Source organism: Ostrea edulis, chromosome 4 (genome assembly GCF_947568905.1).
Source record: "Ostrea edulis chromosome 4, xbOstEdul1.1, whole genome shotgun sequence".
Taxonomy (NCBI): Eukaryota; Metazoa; Mollusca; class Bivalvia; order Ostreida; family Ostreidae; genus Ostrea; species Ostrea edulis.
In genome coordinates, this window is record NC_079167.1 from 26,922,323 (window position 1) to 26,943,872 (window position 21,550).

A 21,550-nucleotide genomic window follows, 5' to 3' on the forward strand; every position below is an offset into this window, starting at 1 on the left:
AGCCGTTTTATATATCCGTTTATGTACATTATGAAACGATTATTTTTACGGTATTATGCTTTGTTTTACAGAGATACTACTCATCAGTTTTTCAAAAGATAATAAATCCCGCTTTAACAATCAAAACTGGTTCCAAAAGAAGCATACATATGAAAGACACAAGTGAATGTGGATAGATGATTAAGTATTGAAAACATGAACACCTCAACATCTTATTGTCTTTATTGCCATTGAACAGCTTTGTGAAATGTAAACCATCATGCCTGAAGAGATTATTATACGTCAAACCATGCTCAGTTTTAATAATTCCATGCCGATATCACAAATGTTAAGTGGTTGGGAATCGAACATGGTCTACATGTATATATACAATATAAATGTATTTGCTTCTGCAAAATGTAGACTTTTCAACATGCTGATCTTCGAGAACAAGGCTCCTTCTAACGTGTGGCAGAACTTTAGGTTCATGTGCGCGGTGAAATTCTCAAACACTTAAAATATTTTCGAGCTGGCTCTTCCAGCTTACTGATAGTTCCTTGCTCCACGTGCTATTTTAGGTTTGTCAAAACCATGGTTTCAGTAGGAGACATAAAATAGAACACACTTCATTCACTTGCAACTTTTAAGCTTAAGGAAGTCCGCTCCTGACTGGATCTGTAAGAAAAAAAATGCATGTATTTAAGAAAGGGTCCAATCCTGAACCAAAATCGAGGTCCAATCCGGCACATTTATCGTGGAAACGACCATAGTCCAATCCTGCACATTAGCAAATGTTCAAGTCAAGATATCTATCTAAACAAGGCAATTTAAGGGACAAATCGCATACACTGGTTCAAGTTTTCATCAAAAGATATGTGCAGAGTCTATTTTACCTAAAGTATCTTTCTTAAAATGCATGAAAACATGATTAGAAACATCTTCGCCCGCTTCGAATTCTATCGAGGCAACATCGTCAACTTCGATCAATGAATTAGAGTTGTACGTGTACATGAGTAAGAATTCCAACAACCAATCAACTTAATGATGCCTCCCTGGCCAGGCAGTGTTTTAAATTCATAAATTCGTCGTCTAATAAGTCGGTAAAATGAAGAGTTTTAAGAGCCTACCTTTGCTTGGAAATGCCGTCTGCCATCTTGTTTTGTCCAATCCTGCACACGATCATGACAGTGATGTTAAAGAGAGAAAGGGGCCGTGTTACGAATTTGATATTCCCTACTATGGTGATGAACACAGTCATACCAGTGATTTTACGTGGATTACATGTCAATAACGTAATAAGTGGATGAATGATTGTATGAGTAATATATTGATGTTTATTTTTATTTATTAAATTATTCTTATTGATAAATAAGAAAATGTATATTGTACGCCTCATTACGAATTTCCTCCACGCGACAAGGCGTACACAATGTAGATAACACCGTTAGTGGTTCTATAAATACATTTATATACCTTTGGATTTGCTTACCTATGGTAAAAGGGATAAATAATACCAGTCACTAATAATTTGTATAGAATATTTCAATTACACTTCACTTTTCATACCAAGCGGTTGAAGTTATAAAGTACATTCGGAACACCTCGGATGAGTATAACAAATATACAGCACCCGAAGTTTTCCGACTAATTGAAGTTATGCCGCCAAATTGTCATACCTTGGACGTCATAGAGGGTCTAACTGGTATAAATACGAGCTGCGTGGGCTCTGTCGGGGAGACGTCTGCAGTCTCAGGCACAGAACGGTTCTGCTATAATGACTTCACTAACAGAGTTTGGAGGGGAGGAATTTAGATGGGTAATTATCATTAACCTAATCTAATACGGAATTTATTCTATTTGTTTGCAATACCGTTTGTTACATTTCACGAGTTTTACTTCGACAACAGGTAGTGGTCTGAACTGACTGTTGATAGATTACTATTTACTTAGTCACAAGAAGTGACTTGAGTTTAATATTATTTATTTACCCCTGACATCATTAACAAATGCATGGTGTATTATATTGAATTTATACTGAGAAATTGACATAAAGTTTTGTTCCTATACAAATAGTCGTATGCTATAACAAGTGAAGAATTCACTTCTTGTCTTTGAATCAGACCTAAAGGTATTATTAGGTCAATTCGTATTTACTAAAAGGTTTGTTTAAGGGAGGTTTAAAAGTTAACATTGGGAGGGGGAGTGTGGTTGGTTTTTATTTCAGGTGCAGACTGCAGAGCCAAAGAAGATTTTCATGTACATTCATTTGAATAAAATTTAATAAATTATTAAAAACACTTTACATCCTATTGTCTTTCGTTCAACATTCAGATTAAGGAGCCCCACTATGTTACGCAACTAAACACAAAAAGCTGTAAGTCCGTAACATGCTCAAAACACAGGATGTAGATTCAACATTCTACTGTAAACATTAACATGTACACAAATAAGCAGTAAACTAGACCTACATATACATGCTTTAACGTAGGGCATTCTTGTGTTCATTCGGTAGTGTAAATATGTGAATTTATAACAAGTTTATTTTCCCTGTTATATTTAATGAATTATTATTTACGCTAATCACTGAATTCTATTTACATGCTTTGTATATTGATGAAATGTTACTTTTGTTGTTGTTGATCAATTAAATGTTAATTGAATTCAAAATATGTATCTTTCTTTTCCCTATTATCGAACAGTTGAAGTGTTGACATCTGTATAATAAAACACTTTTTCACTGGTTGTGAGTGGAATAGTTCTTTAATCCAGCCCTCGATAGGAACTATTCCCCTCGGGAAATAGTTCCTGCCTCGGGTAGAATAAAAGAGCTATTCCGCTCAGAATAAGTGTATAATATTGTCCATACATACATGTATTTGATTTCCCCTTCAAAACCAGGAGTCAATAACGATGTCTTGAGTTCTTTTTGCAGTGATGCATGAAAAGTAAATGAATAGCGTTGTTGAATAACGTCGCGAATATTTGTAACGTTATTTGTTAAAATCTGCTGCTTTGGTAGTTTTTATTAAACTTTGACATCTTTTTCTTTGAAAAACGAACTCGATTACCCCATAATTGTTTTTCAAATTGTTTTTGTTTTGCTTTGATATCAATATTATCAAGTTGAACATCACCAAATTCTGTCTATTTTAAGTTGAATTATTCAATGAATAAAGTCAATCACTATTATTTTCTATATATTCAGTGGAAAACAGTGTCGATACCGTTCAAACAATGGTATGTTGAAGATGTAATTACTTTAAAAAACTATGCTGTTGAATGAAAAGTAATTTTCACAGAGTAGTATATACAAATTGTCAAGATACACCAGTCAAATTTCAGGTGGGGTTTTCGAGTAAGAAAAAAAAAGGTCTGTAAACCCGCGACCTACGTTTAAGTCCCGCTGGAGATTTTTTCCCTCATTTGGAGACGTCACAATTGCCGGTGATGGGCTGCAAAATTTAGGTCTATGCTCTTTGAGCAGGGATTGGTGTTTGCGGTTTCATCCGAAGGACCGCCCCATTTAATTATCTGACATGTAGAACAGTGGCAAATTCCAAGTAGTCAACAATTTTCAAAAATTCCGTTTTATAGTGTTGAGCTATGACTGGTTTCAGCTCAACAGAACCGAAGGCTTTTTCTTGTCAAAATTTGTCCGGCGTCTTTTATCATGGTTTTCATTACCTTTTCACATTTTTATCTTCTCAAGAATCACTTACAGGGTTTCGACACAATCTGAGCAAACTGGTTTTGAAAAGGGACATACCAATTCTCGGTTGCTCGCTTCAAACTCTCAAAACTTTGTTATTGATCTAATAATGCATTTATTTAAAACGTTTTCTCAGTCGAAAGCCAGAATGTACGTTTTTTACTTATATGAATAGTTTACTTGACTTCACATCAACTTAAAAAAATAAGTCCAACTTCCGAGAATTAGACCGCCGTCTTTAACCTTACACCATTTTCTCCATGAAAGGTGAAAATAACGAACAGTGATCAATCTCATAACTCCTACAAGCAATACAAAATAGATAGTTGGGCAAACACGGACCCCTGGACACACCAGAGGTGGGATCAGGTGCCTAAGAGGAGTAAGCATCCCCTGTCACATATTCATCCATACAATTTCTCCTCATTGCGTTGGATTTTACGCGCCGTTTCGGGAGATCAGATTCGTTTACACAATCTATTAGCCTCAGAGGTCAAACGGGTCATCCATATTTAAATTCATTATGGGTGTTCAGCACTGGAAGTCTCAAGTTTAAAAGGTGCAAGACGATTGGACAATATTACTACTATACCGGAAATTGATAGTTAAATATTGTTGACCCGTTTGAACTCGGAGGCTGATAGCCGGTAAAACAAACTTGATCTCCCGAAACAGATGATCAAACATGCATTTCATGGGAATTCGGTTGGAAGACCTGATCACCAAGACTACGAAGATATTGTCAATAAGCATATCTTTTTTATTTCAACTTCAGAGTACTTGTGCGTAGAATGAGAGTGGTGTGTGACATAGTAATATTTCCTTATCTATTTTTGCTGAAGAAGTAATTATACCCCCCGCAACAAGTTGGGGGGGGGGGTATACTGGAATCGGGTTATCCGTCTGTCTGTCCGTCTGTAGACGCAATGGTTTCCGGGCTCTAAAGCAGTATCCTTTCCACCTACCGTCACCATATCATATATATGGACTACCCATGGGATGAAGATGTTCCCTATCAATTTTGGGGTCCAAAGGTCAAGGGCACTGGACATCGAAGTACATGTAGCAATATGGTTTCCGGGCTCTAAAGCGTTATCCTTTCCACCTACAGTCACCATATCATACATATGGACTACCCATGGGATGAAGATGTTCCCTATCCATTTTGGGGTCCAAAGGTCACGCGCACTGGACATCGAAGTAGCAATATGGTTCGGTTTGTCATGCCATTTGTTTTTTACACTCAGAAAAGAGGTAGTTTATACCTATTACCAACACCCTTTGGGAGATTGGGGTAAGCGGGGGGTATTCTTAGTGAGCATTGTTCACAGTACCTCTTGTTGTCTATGATGTTAGAAAGTCTAGTCTTAATTTATCGCGAGGAATTGTCGTGTAAAGTCATATGTTTTGATGTTGTGGACTTGAGAAAAGTTCTGCGATTTCAAATTTACTAAGTTTTAGAATTCACATTTGATTTACAACACTTCTGGTATATGGTGTGGCACGGTACGTTTGAAGTTTCTCCTTCACAGTTGTTAATATTTTCGTGAGGAGCAAGGATACATGATGGAGTTTGGTAGAACATTTACTCGATCTAGCAATGTCCCTTTCTTTGTAAGGGTTTCTGTGAAGTTTGGGAATCCAGTATAGGTAAGGTAACTCATATTCATCCATCCCATTGACTGGGATATTAAATGTGTGATAGGTGAAGATAACGAACAATGATCAATCTCATAACTCCTACAAGCAATACAAAATAGATAGTTGGGCAAACATGGACCCCTGGATAAACCAGAGGTGGGATCAGGTGCCTAGGAGGAGTAAGCATCCCCTGTCGACCGGTCACACCCGCCGTGAGCCCTATATCCTGATCAGGAAAACGGAGTTATCCGCAGTCAAAATCAGTGTGCCAAGAACGGCTTAACAATCGATATGAAACACATCAGACAGCATTTGACCCAATAATAGGTTGTATTGACGACCTAGATCGTTATAACGACCATAGAATTTGCGAAATGCTGACTTCAATCGAGACTGTTGAAACCCCTGTACCTGTGTCTAAAACTACTGAAGCATGGTTTTGAAGAATTTCTTTTCAAAGGGCAGAATATAAGTACGATTACCAAATGTGGAATTCATGCCAAGTTCGGTAGGTTGGAATAATTACAGTATATATAAATGCTATATGAATAAAGACGGTTAAGAAAGCTTGTTTTGGTGACCTGATTACAGGGGGCACTAATGAACAATGCCTATTAAAGAGACACTACAGCTCATTTTGCGCAAAAATGATGAAATGACAATTTTCCCAGCGCTTTTTCAATTTTTGTTGCATTGTTGAATGTATGAACTTTGCGAAAATAACACTTATTTAAAGTCAAAAATTCTCGTTTTAATGTAAAATTTAATACTTTTTGATGGCCTATACAAAAAATATCGAGTCTCCTCCTTTCGGTCTTCAGACGCATAGACAGTAAACAGTGCAGCATGTCGTGCAGTGAGAGAACGTGTAGTGGATAGATAGATCCAGAATTTTGACAGATTCTGTAAGAAAAGCGGTAAAAATTAAATGAGATAAAACTAATATGTGAAATAAAATTGACCTTGCGATCAGTATGACTGTTGGAAAAGAAAGGGCTAGGAGAAACGATTGTAACTCAGTGGCAGATCTAGCTAGGATTTCCGAAGGGGGATGAGAAAGTCAAATATTAGCCAAAGTAATCGGCTTTCTGGGTGCAAAATTTGTATTTTCACTCACATTTTGTGGCGAGAGGGAGGGGGATCCTGCCCCCCCCCCCCCTAAATCTGCCATTGGGACTAGCCGCGAAGACACTGCTTTAAAAGTAAACTTGTGCTATTTTTATCTGAACACGACACGTGTTAGTTGTAAAAACATCGGTCAATTAGAACATGGAAGGGTTTCTGTTGAAACAATGATTTATATAATTACTTATTATAAGGAGCAGGGAATAATCTTATACTTGAAAGGTGAGTGTGGACCCCCTTGAAGGGGAATTTAAATAATTTCCTACACAACACCTTTGCTGTCATTCAAAACCACGTGATGTAAATAAGCATTCAAAAGTCCGAGTCAGCATGAAGAAACCTTTGAATTCCGGACGATCTTCAAAGCGCATTTGAGAGTAAATTGATGCATCCAATTGTTCAAAATTGTCAGTATCGATATGATATTTATCATTTTATCAATACGTGTTTTAAAAAACACTTTATTAAAATGTGGAAGATGAGCTGTAGTGTCTCTTTAACAGTCTGGTAAATTTAATATTTTAATGTACCAGACCGTTGGTCTTGTACTCCGGCCCAGTAACCAAGACTACTAAGAAATGTAAAACATGAAAAATCGTATATATGTGAAGGATTGGCCCTCACCACAGTTAGAATACCACCGTTATAACTGTAATGTAGCAGAAAATTGCAGAATCGCTCCAAAACGATTTAAAAATCACTAAAGAATAAACGCGTAAATTGAAAGCTGAAATTGAATACAACTAACCTCATTGATAATTTGTAAGTCCTTGACACTGTAAACAAGAGGCCCACAGGCCTTATTGGTCACCTGAATACTAGTGAAAAAGTATCACTATTTCCATGGGCTATGAAATCTAAAAGAAAATTCCTGTTCTGAATATCTAAGCTAAATTCTAATGTTCAGCAACAGTATAAAACAAGATGTGTTCTTAAAACTTCACTGCCTTCAAAAGTACATACACTGATGAAAGGCTTTAAATAATAGGTGAATTAACATTTAAACATTAAAAGATATGACTAATTTGGATTAATCCTAAAGCCATAACTCTGGGTTTTGATTGAAATTCACCATTTTTATGCCCCCGAGATCGAAGATTGAGGAGCATATTGTTTTTGTCCTGTCTGTTAAACATTCTGTAATCATGTCTCAAACATTAACATTGCTAATAACTTTTGAACAGTACGTGATAGAGCTTTGATATTTCACATGAGTATTCCTTCGGACAAGACCTTGCCGTTGGTATTAAACCTTTTGACCTTGATATTTGACCTACTTTTAATTTTTATTTTTTTTTTTTTTTTTTTTTTTACATTAGTCATAACTTCTAAATGCTAAATATTAGAGCTTTCATATTGTACATGAGCATTTCTTGTGACAAGATCTTTCTACTGGTACCAAGATATTTGTCCTTGTGACCTTGGCCATCTTCAGAATTGGCCATTATCGGGGGCATTTGTGTTTCACAAACACATCTTGTTTGTACACCCTTTTCTGCTATTCCTAAGTATGCATTTAGATTTTATACAGTATCAGCAAACTTACACATCAATACTATATACTAAGTTTGGCCCCACCCTGGGGTCAGAACCCTTACTCTGGGGATCATCAATTTTACAATTTTGATAAGACTACCTGCTCTATCCATTTAGTATCAATAGCACCAAAGAAGATGTTATTTAAGTGTTTTACACATAAACACTATATACCAAGTTTAGCCCCACCATGGGGTCAGAACACCTACCACGGGATCATGAAATTTACAAATTTACAACCGATGAATTTTCTTCAGGAAAATTGTGATAAGTCGAATACAACTAGTCAGCTTTACCATCAACTACTTTAAAAGTGAGAATCGCGGTACGTTCTTGACATAACCTTAATACCCGAGGTCCCGTGCTGACACAGGCGTTGGTACGACAAACTTTAAGGATCCTTACGGCAACGGCCCTGAGCGTGAAGCATTGGTCTAAATTTGTGGTACTTTACCTACAGCTGTTGACATCTCAATATGAGGGCAAAATTCTTGACGGGACGTAAAACAAACAACCTCAAATTGGTGACCACCCTCGTGTACCATGACCTCGGTGTTCACAGGCCCCTTAGTCTATTGCTTGATATGTGCATACTGAATACCGACCGATATTTTCACTGAAACTCTTCGACATAATTGTATAAGTTTAAACAAAACCTGGAGTTCCCGTTTTACTTTTGAATACCGAAGTGTGATTTTTTAACAAGAGCCTTTGATGTGAAAAGTATATTCGCCATAATGACACGAAATTGTTACGTAAATGTACGTCTTGTTAGTCAGAGATGTATATTTATGATACAGGACATTTATGATTAATTAGATTAACTGTGTAAAATATAAAGGTGGTGATCTTTTTGGATTACTTTCTTGTAATTTCCTCTTTAAAATTCAGGTGTATCCGTCACAGGTTGTCATTTTACCGCTAACCACAATGAGAGACGTCACACCTTCTGAAAAATACATGTATACTTAAAATAGAAAAGGAACACAGTGCACGTCGTAAATTTTCATAGTGAAACCTACTGACACTGCCTGCAATAGTCATGGCAGGCTCTGGATTACTTAGTGTTATAATATGTGTTGGATTTACTAGTGTTTGTTATGTTGTGTCTTATCCTTTCTACGCGTACCACAAACTCCCTACCTCCATCGTCCCTGTGAACTGTGGGGGGAACAGCACGGTGTATGAAGTGATGGGAATCGGGCACCAGTTATGTGGTGAAGATTACATTAACACTAAAAAGGAAAATGTAACTCAGTTTGGAAAAGTGGGTATATACACACATCCTTTACTATTTTATATTTTAGTTCATTTGCAGCGATTAATTTTGGACGTGTAAACAAAGTAATCCTAGAAATGGATGTAAGGCATTTTCACTTAAGATTTCTTTTAATATAAAGAATTTGAGACTTTTGAAACTTTTGATCGGATACGTTTTAATTGAAAAAAACAAAACAAAAAAAACCCTCCATCATATTACGTCTCTGGGACAAGAGTTTCACTAGGCTAGTGGACTGTCATGGGTTATTCATCATGCATCTGGAAGCTTCAGCTTCAATTGTTCAATGTACATTTTTATGCATTCGATTCTTTCCTTGTTTTAGGAATGCAACGGTTTAAAGAGAATTCGTATTTTTTGTTTGTTAAATGAAATCGTAAAGAAATAAGTTTTGTTTTAATCTGTATATTGTTTAACATCCCGCTCTAAAAATTTTCACTCATATGTTTTAATAAAGTAGCTAGTCACGCATTTGCATATAAACGTTATAAAAACTCTAATTAAATATAATCTCTTTTCATTTAAATAATTAGCATGAAGTATACATTTATCCAAGTGAGACAATGAGTACAAAAAGTGTGTCAAGGATTTCTGATTATGAAAGAACTTACTGGTTCTCACCGAATGCAGGGTATTGCCTGAAACGAGGAGGAATGAAGTTTTGTGTAATACGTATTTTTTCCGGAACATGTTTCGATAGTCGGAAAAAGCACCCACATTACGATTCTTTTATGAAGAAAGCAATGTGTCGAGTTAACACAATATTGAATACATTACTAGTAGACTAACGTCTCAGTTTGAATCTGGGATGTTTGATTATACGTGGATTTTTAAAATCCGAGTTAACCTTTAGAGGTGGTCTCGTATGGATCTAAGATGATTTCTATGAACATAGCGGGGTGTTTTTAACTCTTTGTAAAGCCATTTCGCCTATGATTAGATTGCCGTCAAACGTGTCACGTTCTAATGAAAGGCGAAGATAACGCTCAGTGATCAATCTCGTAACTCCTATAAGCAATACCAAATTGATAGTTGGGCAAACACGGATCCCTGGACACACCAGGGGTAGGGTCAGGTTCCTAGGCGGAGTAAGCATCCCCTGTCGACCGGTCATACCCGCCGTGAGCCCTATATCGTGATCAGGTAAATGGAATTATCCGTAGTCAAAATCAGTGTGCCAAGAACGGCCTAACGAAAAAACAAATTCGAACTGATTGCTGCATAATTCTTCGGTAGAGTAAGCATTGACCTATAAATGTCAATGATTGTTTTATTACAGGATTTAATTCGAAACTGGGTCGTAGAGCCTACAAAACGATACATGTATACCTAGTTGACCATTTTTGTATACAAATATAGTGCAAACTCTCGGCGAAAGTGATTAGGGATGCAAGTTTTTGTTTGTTTATTTTATAACTAAATAATTTAAAACATTGAAATCGGCTGCTAGAACTTACCAAAACGATACCTGGCTTGGATTTCTAGAAAAAATATCAAACTTAAGTATGAGTTTTATTTTAGTCGAAAATTTAGTAAAATTCCAGACTTAAGTGCAAGTTTCGACTTGAGATTTTTACGAGACACCCAAGGCTGATCTGTCATCTTCAGATGAGGTTCGCTGTCACGTGTACTATAATTCAACAATTATTACTACAGTTCACGATAAAAGTCACCCACTCTACAGTTATAGTGAAAGATTCAACCGAACGCGAGTACAAACGAAAGTTTTCATTCAATGACCAAAAATAAAAATTATTCGTGTAAATTTGGGAAGTTACCAAAGTTTAAATCCAATTTTGGTCCGATGCCGATTCCATTGCTTTATTCATCTGGAAGGCATATGCACGTAAATAACGGTCTATTTTTTTTTTTTTTCTAGTCCGTTTTATCTCATATACGACAACCAATCTGAGAGCTCTGAATTTTTATGTTATGATAATGAATATGGTTAAGATAACGAACAGAATCCTGTAAAGAATACAAAATCAAGAACAGGGCAAGCACGGACCCTATGGCTTCAATGTGCAACTGCTACCTCTCACGAAGAGCACATTTCACATATATGTTGTGTATAATGCTTAACTAAAGCATTTCTAACAGTCAAACGAAATTTGATTGATTGATTAAATATTGTTTAACGTCCCACTCGAGAATCTTTCACTCATATGGAGACGTCACCACTTCCTTTGAAGGGCTGCAAAATGTAGGCCTATGCTCAGCGCTTACGACAGGGAGGGATCTTTATCGTGCCACACCTGCTGTGACACGGGACCTCGGTTTTTGTGGAAATTTGAGTATCAGTTGTTGAGTTACAAGTGAGATTCAGTACTCACAATTCTTTGTTATGTAAACAAGGCTCGTGTCATGTTTTGTTTACATATGAGAATAGCATGTTTCAAACACTAGAAACTATTTAATCGTGTTCAGAATCCATTTGTAAATTGATAAAATCTGCTTTAAACAAACATTTACTTGTAATTTTAGCCTATGTAAACAAAAACATGACACAAGCCTTGTTTATACAACAAAGAATTGTGAGCGCTGTACCTATTTACTTCGACAACTGACATTCATAATTTTTGCTGACAATTAGAAATGCCTTAGTTCTGCATTCTAAAGATCAAAAATGTAAAAATAAAAAATTGAAAATGGTCAGTTCAAATCGTGTCCATACCCCTTTAACTCCCAGATATGCACTAGGAAGTGCTGATAGGGGATACTTACTCCTCCTAGGCACTTTATCCCACCTCTGGTGTGTCCAGGGGTCCGTGTTTGCCCAACTATCTAATTTGTATTGCTTGTAGGAGTTATGAGATTGATCACTGTTAGGTATCTTCACCTTGCATGTAGTTAATGTGACTCCACCTTTTTGGCACACTGTTTTCCCCTATAATAGCTCTAAAACTTCATTATTTCGGATTTCAAACATTTCGGTTGAGCATCACTGAAGAGACTTGTCGAAATGCGCATCTGGTGCATCAAAATTGGTACCGTATAGGTTTTACATCATGACCCCTGGGTCGAGGCCTCTGCTGGTGGACTGTTAGTCCCCGAGGTTCTCTACAGCCCAGTAGCTAAGTACTTCGTTACTAGCCTGGAAATACGGATGTATATTTAATTCCTGTTATAGAATTTAGAAATTCATTTCAAAATTAAAGATTATCTCCCTCATGCATAGCTCTTATCCTTAGACGAATTTGACTCCACTTTTTTGGCACACTGTTTTTGCCTATAATAGCTCTAAAACTTCATTGTTATTTCGGATTTCAAACATTTCGGTTGAGCATCACTGAAGAGACATAATTTGTCGAAATGCGCATCTGGTGCATCAAAATTGCTACCGTACAAGTTTTACATGTAGTTAATATAATTTGTTTAAATCATTCGTTACTTGTATTTTTCTTTAATAGAGACTAATATATTTTATAACGACATACACTGGACAAATATGACGGTAGCTTATCATCTTACATTACAGAGATCATGGTTACGTGTATGTTTATTTCGTGTCTGTACGTAATCATAGGCAATCGGAAATATATGATATATCAGGAGAATGCTATCACCCACAAATTAGCATGGACCAGTCTTGCTTCAGGTTGTGGGGAAAGGAATGGGTTACAACTTAAATTTTCACAGTATCTAGTTTTTAAATTATCATGTAGTACGTCATATTAGCCAACCCGTCATTTTTAATTACATTTTAAAATAAGAGCAGAATATACGATTTATTTTTACACAATGATATGAAAGTTACCGATACCTATAACATACTCTCTATAATTGTGGGTCCGGATTATGCACTTCTAAATTCTCTGTTTCAAATGTCAAAATATAGCATTTTAACTTGAAAATCAAGAACTTTACAGATTCATTTGCCATTTTCTTCCATAACATGAATTTTAACTAAGGAAATAACTGAGATCCAAAAATTATATTTTAAAAGATTAATCACAAGAGTGCATTTGTTTGGAATGCATATTAAAAACCATTGTATGAATAAAATGACCTCATTTATTTTCCTTCCTTTCAAGGGACAAACATACATAGACACACCCACACCTTGTTCCGTCTCCAGAGCCTTGATTCGTGCCCGGGTGTGGGTTGATATTCTCCGAAACCAATGGAATTGCATTTGTTTCTGGCTAAATTGTAAACAACAAAGTAAAAAATGTAATGTACACATTTCAGGATTTTTTGAAATACATGGACGATTGGTCTACGCTATGCAAGATGGATTCCGATAACGACAATCGAACGAATGGACAGGAACTCGGCGACCCCGACTGTAACTGGATCAACAAGGACGAACGCAAGGCCGTCAGTCATCCTGGTAATGAAGTGCAGTGTACTTTGTTTTTTCATTTATTTTAAAATATATATATATATATATATATATATATATATATATATATAATTATGACATTAAGTACAAACCTACGATCAATTTTTTTTTTGTTTTTTTTTGTAGAAGAAAACGTCCAAAAAAAAAATTTACCCTGGAAAACTTGTCAAGGTTTTCGAAATATTTTAGCGTATATGGACTTATAAAGAAAAACTTCTATGCTCTGATACAATAGAATCACATGAAAAACTTCTATGCTCTGATACAATAGAATCACATCTAAGTTTTATGCAAGGTGAAGATAACGAACAGTGATCAATCTCATAACTCCTATAAGCAATACAAAATAGATAGTTGGGCAAACACGGACCCCTGGACACACCAGGCTTTACCGAAATAAACTTCAACAGATCATATCAACAGAGTTTCAAAGTGTTGAAAACAACACAGAAATACGTACATTTCGCTGTATAATTGATTGCTTTCATTTGTATCAGTTATCATCTATTTTCTTACACCAGGGTATGGGGAGGACGAGGTGATCGATGAAAATGGGGAAGTATCCTACGTCATTCAAAATCAAGAAGAGGTATGTGGAACTCCGGACAAGGTCACGTGCTGGAGATACACGCATGGACGAGGAATTCACCACAGATAGGGACTTCCGGTCTGGTAAAAAAAAAACCCAGCAACCAAGAGTACAAATCTTGAAGGGCCGCACACTTGAGTACTTCTGAAGACAATTGTTTTAAACACTGATGTGATTGCATTATGATGAATAGACATTAAAGAGATGTAGAAAAGTATGAGGCTGTCACGATATATAATTGTACACTGTATTATGAAATTTGTTATCTGTACATAGAACATGTTTGATAATGTACATGTAATTACTATAAATTATACTTGTGTGGTGTTGTGTTGTATACAGAATATATGCTATCAAATCCCCAAAATTATCCGTGAAATGGTCTTTACGGTTTCTGACGGTGGACCTTGAGAATAAATTTGTAAAGTGGAAGTGATATGTGACCACACTCGGGGCGCTGTGAAGATGCTTTATCGCTAAGCTAATTTGCATGGATACTGAAACTTTATGCCACTTCACTATGCACATGTAATGTTGCACCGTGATAAACGAAATACTTTTTTTCTCTTGTTCTTATGACCATATACACTGCAGGTGAATTTCAACAATATTTCTCCACCCACCACTTCCCCCCAACATGACATGACGTTCGCCTCTCCTGTATTTACAAAAATAACTTAAAGAAAAAGACAGATGAATTAATTTTTTGTAGTAATTTGCAATTGTTAATTCATAAAGGGCATAATGATTGACGTGAATGTTCCAGTCATTTGAACTTCATGGAAATGCACTAATTAAATCATGTTTCCCTTCTAAACTATGCAGAACTTATTTTTCATAAATAATGCAACAGACTTGATGTGTTAACCTATACTGGAAATACGTTCTAAGAAATCAGTAATTAGATATGTGAACATAAGATTCATGCTTTGAAGTTTAATAACATTCTCCAGAGTGCAAAAACGCCTACCATCTGACTTATTGATGTGATATTGATATGAAAAACTGACATTATTGACTTGCATTTAATAATTTCCCACCATCCAATTGTCTGTTTACGTTTATGGTATACAAAGGCGTATTCAGTACACCCAAATTTGACATTTCGTTCTGTTTATCGAAACACTTTCTTCTCGTGAAAAATAAGTTCTGCATAGTTTAGAAGGGAAACATGATTTAATTAGTGCATTTCCATGAAGTTCAAATGACTGGAACATTCACGTCAATCATTATACCACTCGATCTCTTACATTTAAGGTAAAGATGCAAAGGATTGTATGATTGTATCTTGTTTAACGTCTCTCTCGAGAATTTTTCACTGATATGGAGACGTCACCAAGACCGGTGAAGGGCTTCTGACCTATGCTCGCCACACCTACTGTGAAACGGGGCATCTTATACCCGCACTTTCTAAAGAAAGTTCGGGTATATTGTTTTTATCCCGGTCCGTCCGTCCTTCCCGGTTGCTGTCACTAAAACTGTGTCCACATTTACAGCGCAATCCAAATGATATTCTAGGAGCTGAATAGCAAAGTCCTGTAGATGTGCAATAAGGTTTTAGAATTTTCATATTAATATTAATAATAATGCGCGGCATTTATATAGCGCATTATATAATTTGTAATTACTCTAAGCGCTTTAACAATGTAAAATGTAAAACATGATAAGATTAATCAGAGCATAAAATATAACATCCAAATAAAATAAAACAATTTAAACATTACGAGTTCATGCAACAAACCAGCCTTTACTTTAAAAAAAGAAAGAATATATTACAAAATATGGTTATAAGATTTCCTAAAAAGATATGTTTTGAGGTTTGTCTTAAAACTTTTGACAGTGCCACACGAACGGATGTCTATCGGTAAACTGTTCCATAGTGTGGCAACTGTTACATCAAACCTTCGATCTCCATAGGTCTTTGTACGAACGCGGGGTTTTTCTAGCAATCGTGAATTGCATGAACGCAGAGATCGTTTTGGTTCGTACACAGTGATGAGGTCGCTGATATAGGCCGGTGCCAATCCGTTTAGTGCCTTGTATGTGGGTAGTAAGTAATATTTAGAGTATCCTTGAACGAGTGTATCTTCCGATATCAGTCGATGAGCTGCTGAGTTTTGGATTGTCTGTAGCCTGCTCAGATCTGTTTGGGGTAGCCTTTTAAATAGTGCATTTCCATAGTCTAAGCGTGATAACACAAGAGAACATACAAGATGAAAGAACGCACCCGTGCAATATTCCGTAGATGATTATAACAAGAACGAGAGATGGAACTAATATGATTTTTAAAAGAAAGTACACTATCGAAGAAAACATCAAGGTTTCGAACACAGTCCGAGTTGGTATTTCCAAAAGACAGTTGAAAAGATGGTGAAACGTTTCAATGTTTCAAAGTAAACACTATAAATTCAGTTTTTTCTTCATTTAATTTCAGCAGGTTGACGTTCATCCAAGATTTTATATCTGCTAAGCATTCCTGTAGCCGCGATGAGATAGCATTCCATGTATCTGTAGGTCTAAAAACTAAGTATGCCTGGGTATCGTCAGCATAGCAATGATACATGATATGATGTCTGCGGCAGATTTCACCAATCGGTGATTGCCCCAGGGGGTAAATTGGGCCTGAAAATGACGTTTTCTAACATAAAACTCCATCTACATCTGTAGGGGCAGTCATGTGATATTCTAGGAGCTGAATAGTAATGTCTGTAGATGTGCAATAAGGTTTTGGAATTTTCATATTGGCCCCAGGGGGCAAATAGGGGCCAAAAAATGACGTTTTCTATCACTAAGCTTGTCACTTAAACTCCATCTACATCTTTAGGAATAGTCACATGATATTCAAGGAGCTGAATAGTAATGTCCTGTAGATGTGCAATAAGGTTTTGGAATTTTCATATTGGCCCCGGGGGGCAAATAGGGACCGAAAAATGACGTTTTCTATCATAAAGCTCCATCTACATCTTTAGGAGTAGTCACATGGTCTTCTAGGATTGTTGACCTTGAAAGTGTGTCAAGGTCAAGATCACTTTCTCCTCCACAAGGTCATAGGTGGTTGACCTTAAAAAATGGAGTCAAGGTCACTCTTCAAGATGTTGGCCTCCACAAGCGATGCAACATTGAGTATATATGTACGTCATTCCAAAGGAAGTCTATATCCCCTTCCTTCATGGAATTCAGCATGATAGCTGTCTGCATCAACTACAAGTTGCGAGACACAGATAGATGACCGAAACTCTACGAATAACTTGGAAAACAGTCTCCATGGGGAAAGTTCTGTCAATGTCAGGGAGGACTGCATGAACCAACCAAGTGCCAATTTACATGTCTGCCCAATGTTCAACATTAAGACACTGGTACTGATCTTTAAGCAATATAAAAAATTGACACTCTACACAAACTGATAACCCCCTCACCCCCCCCCCCCCAAAAATAAAAAATAAAACAAATACACATACACAGAAAGAGTTAAACATGTATATTTCACCTTCTGTAATATTGTAAAACAATAAATGAATAAAAAATAATTTTACAAAAAAAACCGAAAAGAAATGATAAATGAAATAAATGAACAAGCTAGACTTGCCTGATCAGGAATGATGTAATATCCTCTGTTCAGACTCTATACTCAGGAAACATTTTCTTTGTGCCTTTGCTCAGCCTCTTAAATCCAAGTGAACTCACTGAAATGACATCCACGTCCACAAATCACCCAACGAGAAAATGCGCAGCTTCCCCTCCTGTCGTCCGTTTACTGCATCCTCAAAAGTGAAAGTAGAAATCCCCACCAACTTTCTCACATGTCACTGTTTCAGATCCTATAAAAAGCCACTTTATCAGTGTACAATGGTCACCATCATGCATTGAAACACAAATAAACAACATTGATATCATTCGAACTCCATTATTTCTTCTCTTTGAATCATCTAGTATTTGAACCCTGGTCACATTACCTTCGTAAATATTTTGCTCACTAAAACATCATGCCGGGTCAAAAGATCACATATATATTTAGAGTGGGGAAAAGTGGAATATGACGATGGTTGATCATCAACTTTTATCACATTTGTTTGAGCATGTAATTCACTAAAAATTAAACTTGTCCTAAAAATTACACACTGGAGTAACTACGACGAGGTGCAGAAAACCTGGATTTTCGAGTTACTGCCGGATTATATCTCTTGTGAAGTAGATCTTGTACAGAAGCGGATGCAGGAATTTTTTAAGTGGGGGGGGGGGGGGGGTTCCAGCTCTTGTTCTTTTAGATACTTTTCACAACATCTATCCGCTATCTATTTCTGATATCGCAAAGAAATGAGAGAGAGAGAGAGAGAGAGAGAGAGAGAGAGGTGGCGGCCTAGACCCCCAGAAGCTGTAGGGTAAATGGTGCAACTCCTGCATTCTGAACATTTCTTGGCACTTCCTTTCCACTTTCAAATTGTCTACTTCTTAAACAAATTTTTTTATGTTACATATACAAATGTACTTTTTAGAATTCTTTTTAAAAGCGATACTTGCATCTGACGAAAATATCGTAATTTTTTATATATTATCAGTGTGTCGTCATATTTATCCTATGATAATTATACTAGTGTTGATAAATTTGAATGAAGCAATTAGTAGTACATATACATGTAAGTATCTACCGTACATATCATTTGGACTCAAAGTCTCGTTAAAATTGAATAATTCTTAAACTCTTTGGTTCTCCAAAGGCGAGGGGGGTACAGACGCCCTGGACCCCCCCCCCCCCCCTCCTCCTCTTTCTGGATCCGCCCATGTCTTATGTGTTGTTTCTGCTAGGAACTTTCATTTGCGATTACAGTCACTTGTCCTTTAAAACCATCCCAATGCGAAGTAATATGAGCCCCGTTGGTTTTGTTGACAACGCAATTTCTTTCTTTTGAAATGGTAAAGAAGTTGGATTTATTGACCTCTCTCTATCTCTCTCTCTCTCTCTATGGTAGGCAGTCGAAACGGTATGTAGTGAAAATGTAAGTTTAAACGATGAATTCAGTCATGTTTTGAAGATTTGGTATATCGAGGTTTGGCTTTAAGTACGTACTTTGTTTTAATAGCGTTAGGCCTAGTTGTCGAATTACTGAGTCAACTTCTTCATCCCCTTTTGGAACTGAGGATGCAATTACGTAGCCAACTCGCACTGTGGTTTCTTTGCTAGTTAAACATTATAGGATTCAGCGATATAAAGGTTCCAGAAATCCAAAAAAGAAAAAAAAAATGAATCGATAAAAATAAATATACGTGTATCATCCAGTGCTAGTTAATCTTTTATTTAACTTGTACCTTAAAAATAATTGCCTACAAATATTAGCAGTATCATATTTAAAAAACAAAAACAAACTACAAAGATGTCCCACAGAAGGGGGGGGGGTGTGCCCCTCTGGATCCGCCATTTGGACGGGGGTATATTTAAAGGCAAACACTTACGTGCGGGTATTACTGTCTCATGACAGCATCTAGTTTTTTTTACGGGCATCTCCGAAGACCCGTGATGTTCACACCTGATGCCGAGCGATTGGCAATGGAACTGTCACTACCTGTTTTAACGACTTACGTCTGTCGCGGCCGGGATTTGAACCCCGGCCGTCCGCATGCGGGTCGAACGCTCTTACCTCTAGACCACCGTGGCGTAAGATGCAAAGGAACGGAAGTGCAAAGAAAATGAAACAAAATAAAATTTGTTTCTTCTCCATCCTGACTTCGCCCTTGCACCTTTGTAGTCTAGAGAATTTTACAAAGTTTGAGATCTGGTTGAAATGTGCTTTTGGTTGAAGTACATTTTACTTCACTATATGTTAAACTTTATGTTGTCATAAGACATTAATATTTACTCTATACCATGTATAATCAAACTGCATATGTCAAATGCATTGAGTATTCTGTTGGGCAAATGCCCTGGAGTCATCAGAAACCTTATTTCATAATTGTTGAAATATATTTAAAATAATTGAGTTGCTGACCCCTAAACCAAATATATTCCTGCTGCACATATCAAGATACATTGAGTATTCTGCTGGGCAAGTGCCCCGGGGTCATTCCAACCGCCATCATTTATTTCTTTAAAATGGTTGAGATTCCAACCCTCAAAGTAAATATATTCTTGTTGCACACGACACAATACAATGTGCACCAAGTTTCTGTTCGTTCTTTGTCCGCCCCTTTTGCCTGTCAAGGTAAAAGAGAAAATTCCGAAAGCTGATTGCACATGTAAAGCACCAATCACCTCCCGAAAGATGATTTGGCTACTGCATAAAATGTATTAAAGGGACTGATTCACGATTTTTGATGAAAATATTTTTCATTTTTTATGTTAAACATTAAAAATATAACTCTTTTAATGTTTACAGCCAAACTTTTGACCTTCTGAATGCAAGAATAAAAAGCAATATTTTAGCTTTAAATCTGTGTTATGCAAACAAAGACTCGAGTCTTTTTATGTATACAAACAAACAAGTGAAATATTCATTTTGTAATACAAAAAGCATCTTAATTTTGCATAGTCACAAATTTAAACTTTTAGATGACACATTTAACCCCAAAAATGCTTGAAATGTGAAAGATATAATAAAATTAGATCAATATCCATTTCTTTTGAAAATTTTGTAAACAATAACATACTGCAATCTTTGTTTACAAAACAAATAACAAACTCTCTAAAATGAGCTTCTGTGATAATGTATAACCTTACTTTTTATATGAAATCTTTTAAATACATTAGGCAGTAGATTTTGATAATTAAAAATGAAAAATAAAATTTTGGTGAAAATCGTGAATCCGAGGAGCTCTGGAAACCAGTTTTGTTTTCTATAGAAAAACGCTTTTCAACCCTCAATTTATCCCCACGCGTGAAAACTATCTTCTAAACGATGATTGGTGGTGTCCTATAGTTTTCACGCTGGGGGGGGGGGGTGGATTGGGGGTTGTAAAGCATTCTGGACACACCAGATGTGGGATCAGGTGCCTAGGAGGAGTAACTGGCAATGCATCAAATTCACTCATGGATGGCATCGTATTACATCCGAGATCTATGTCGAGTGCGCGAGACATTCAAGGAGTTCTGATTGCATCAGGTGTGTGTCACGGTTCTTCGGAGATGAACTTTAAAACGGATGTCCTGTGTCACAGTAGGTGTGGGACGCTAAAGAACCCTCATTGCTCAATGGCCATAAGCTCCGAGCAAAGGTCTAAAAAAAAAGTGTAGCGCACTTAGTATGCAATTTCGCCTACATAAATACTTTTTTCCTGAATATCATTTTTTACAAATATTCTGCTATAATACAATGCCAGTTTAAAATTGTGTTTACCCAAATTACTCAATATTGATTG

At 36.5% G+C, this 21,550-nt stretch overlaps 1 protein-coding gene and 1 long non-coding RNA gene across 2 annotated transcripts; one reads left to right on the plus strand and one right to left on the minus strand.

Annotated features, from left to right (window-relative positions):
- Positions 1-280: 280 nt before the first annotated feature.
- Positions 281-1,151, minus strand: LOC130054019 (uncharacterized). Its single transcript, XR_008802272.1, has 2 exons — positions 1,107-1,151; positions 281-654 (listed from the first exon to the last, which is right to left on the minus strand). It is a non-coding gene; the product is annotated as an uncharacterized LOC130054019 (long non-coding RNA).
- Positions 1,152-8,803: 7,652 nt separating this feature from the next.
- Positions 8,804-14,529, plus strand: LOC125672164 (temptin-like). Its single transcript, XM_048908286.2, has 3 exons — positions 8,804-9,257; positions 13,461-13,602; positions 14,136-14,529. The coding sequence occupies exons 1-3, from the start codon at positions 9,033-9,035 to the stop codon at positions 14,270-14,272; spliced, it is 504 nt and encodes a 167-aa protein (XP_048764243.2). The 5' UTR covers positions 8,804-9,032; the 3' UTR covers positions 14,273-14,529.
- The last annotated feature ends 7,021 nt before the right edge of the window (positions 14,530-21,550 follow it).

What these genes read in the sequence shown, in the direction of transcription:
- LOC125672164 (XM_048908286.2), top strand. Translation starts at nt 9,033, where the DNA reads ATGGCAGGCTCTGGATTACTTAGTGTTATAATATGTGTTGGATTTACT. An exon ending in ATGTAACTCAGTTTGGAAAA is followed by an intron (nt 9,258 to 13,460) that starts GTGGGTATATAC and finishes TACACATTTCAG; the next exon opens with GATTTTTTGAAATACATGGA. An exon ending in CAAGGCCGTCAGTCATCCTG is followed by an intron (nt 13,603 to 14,135) that starts GTAATGAAGTGC and finishes TTCTTACACCAG; the next exon opens with GGTATGGGGAGGACGAGGTG.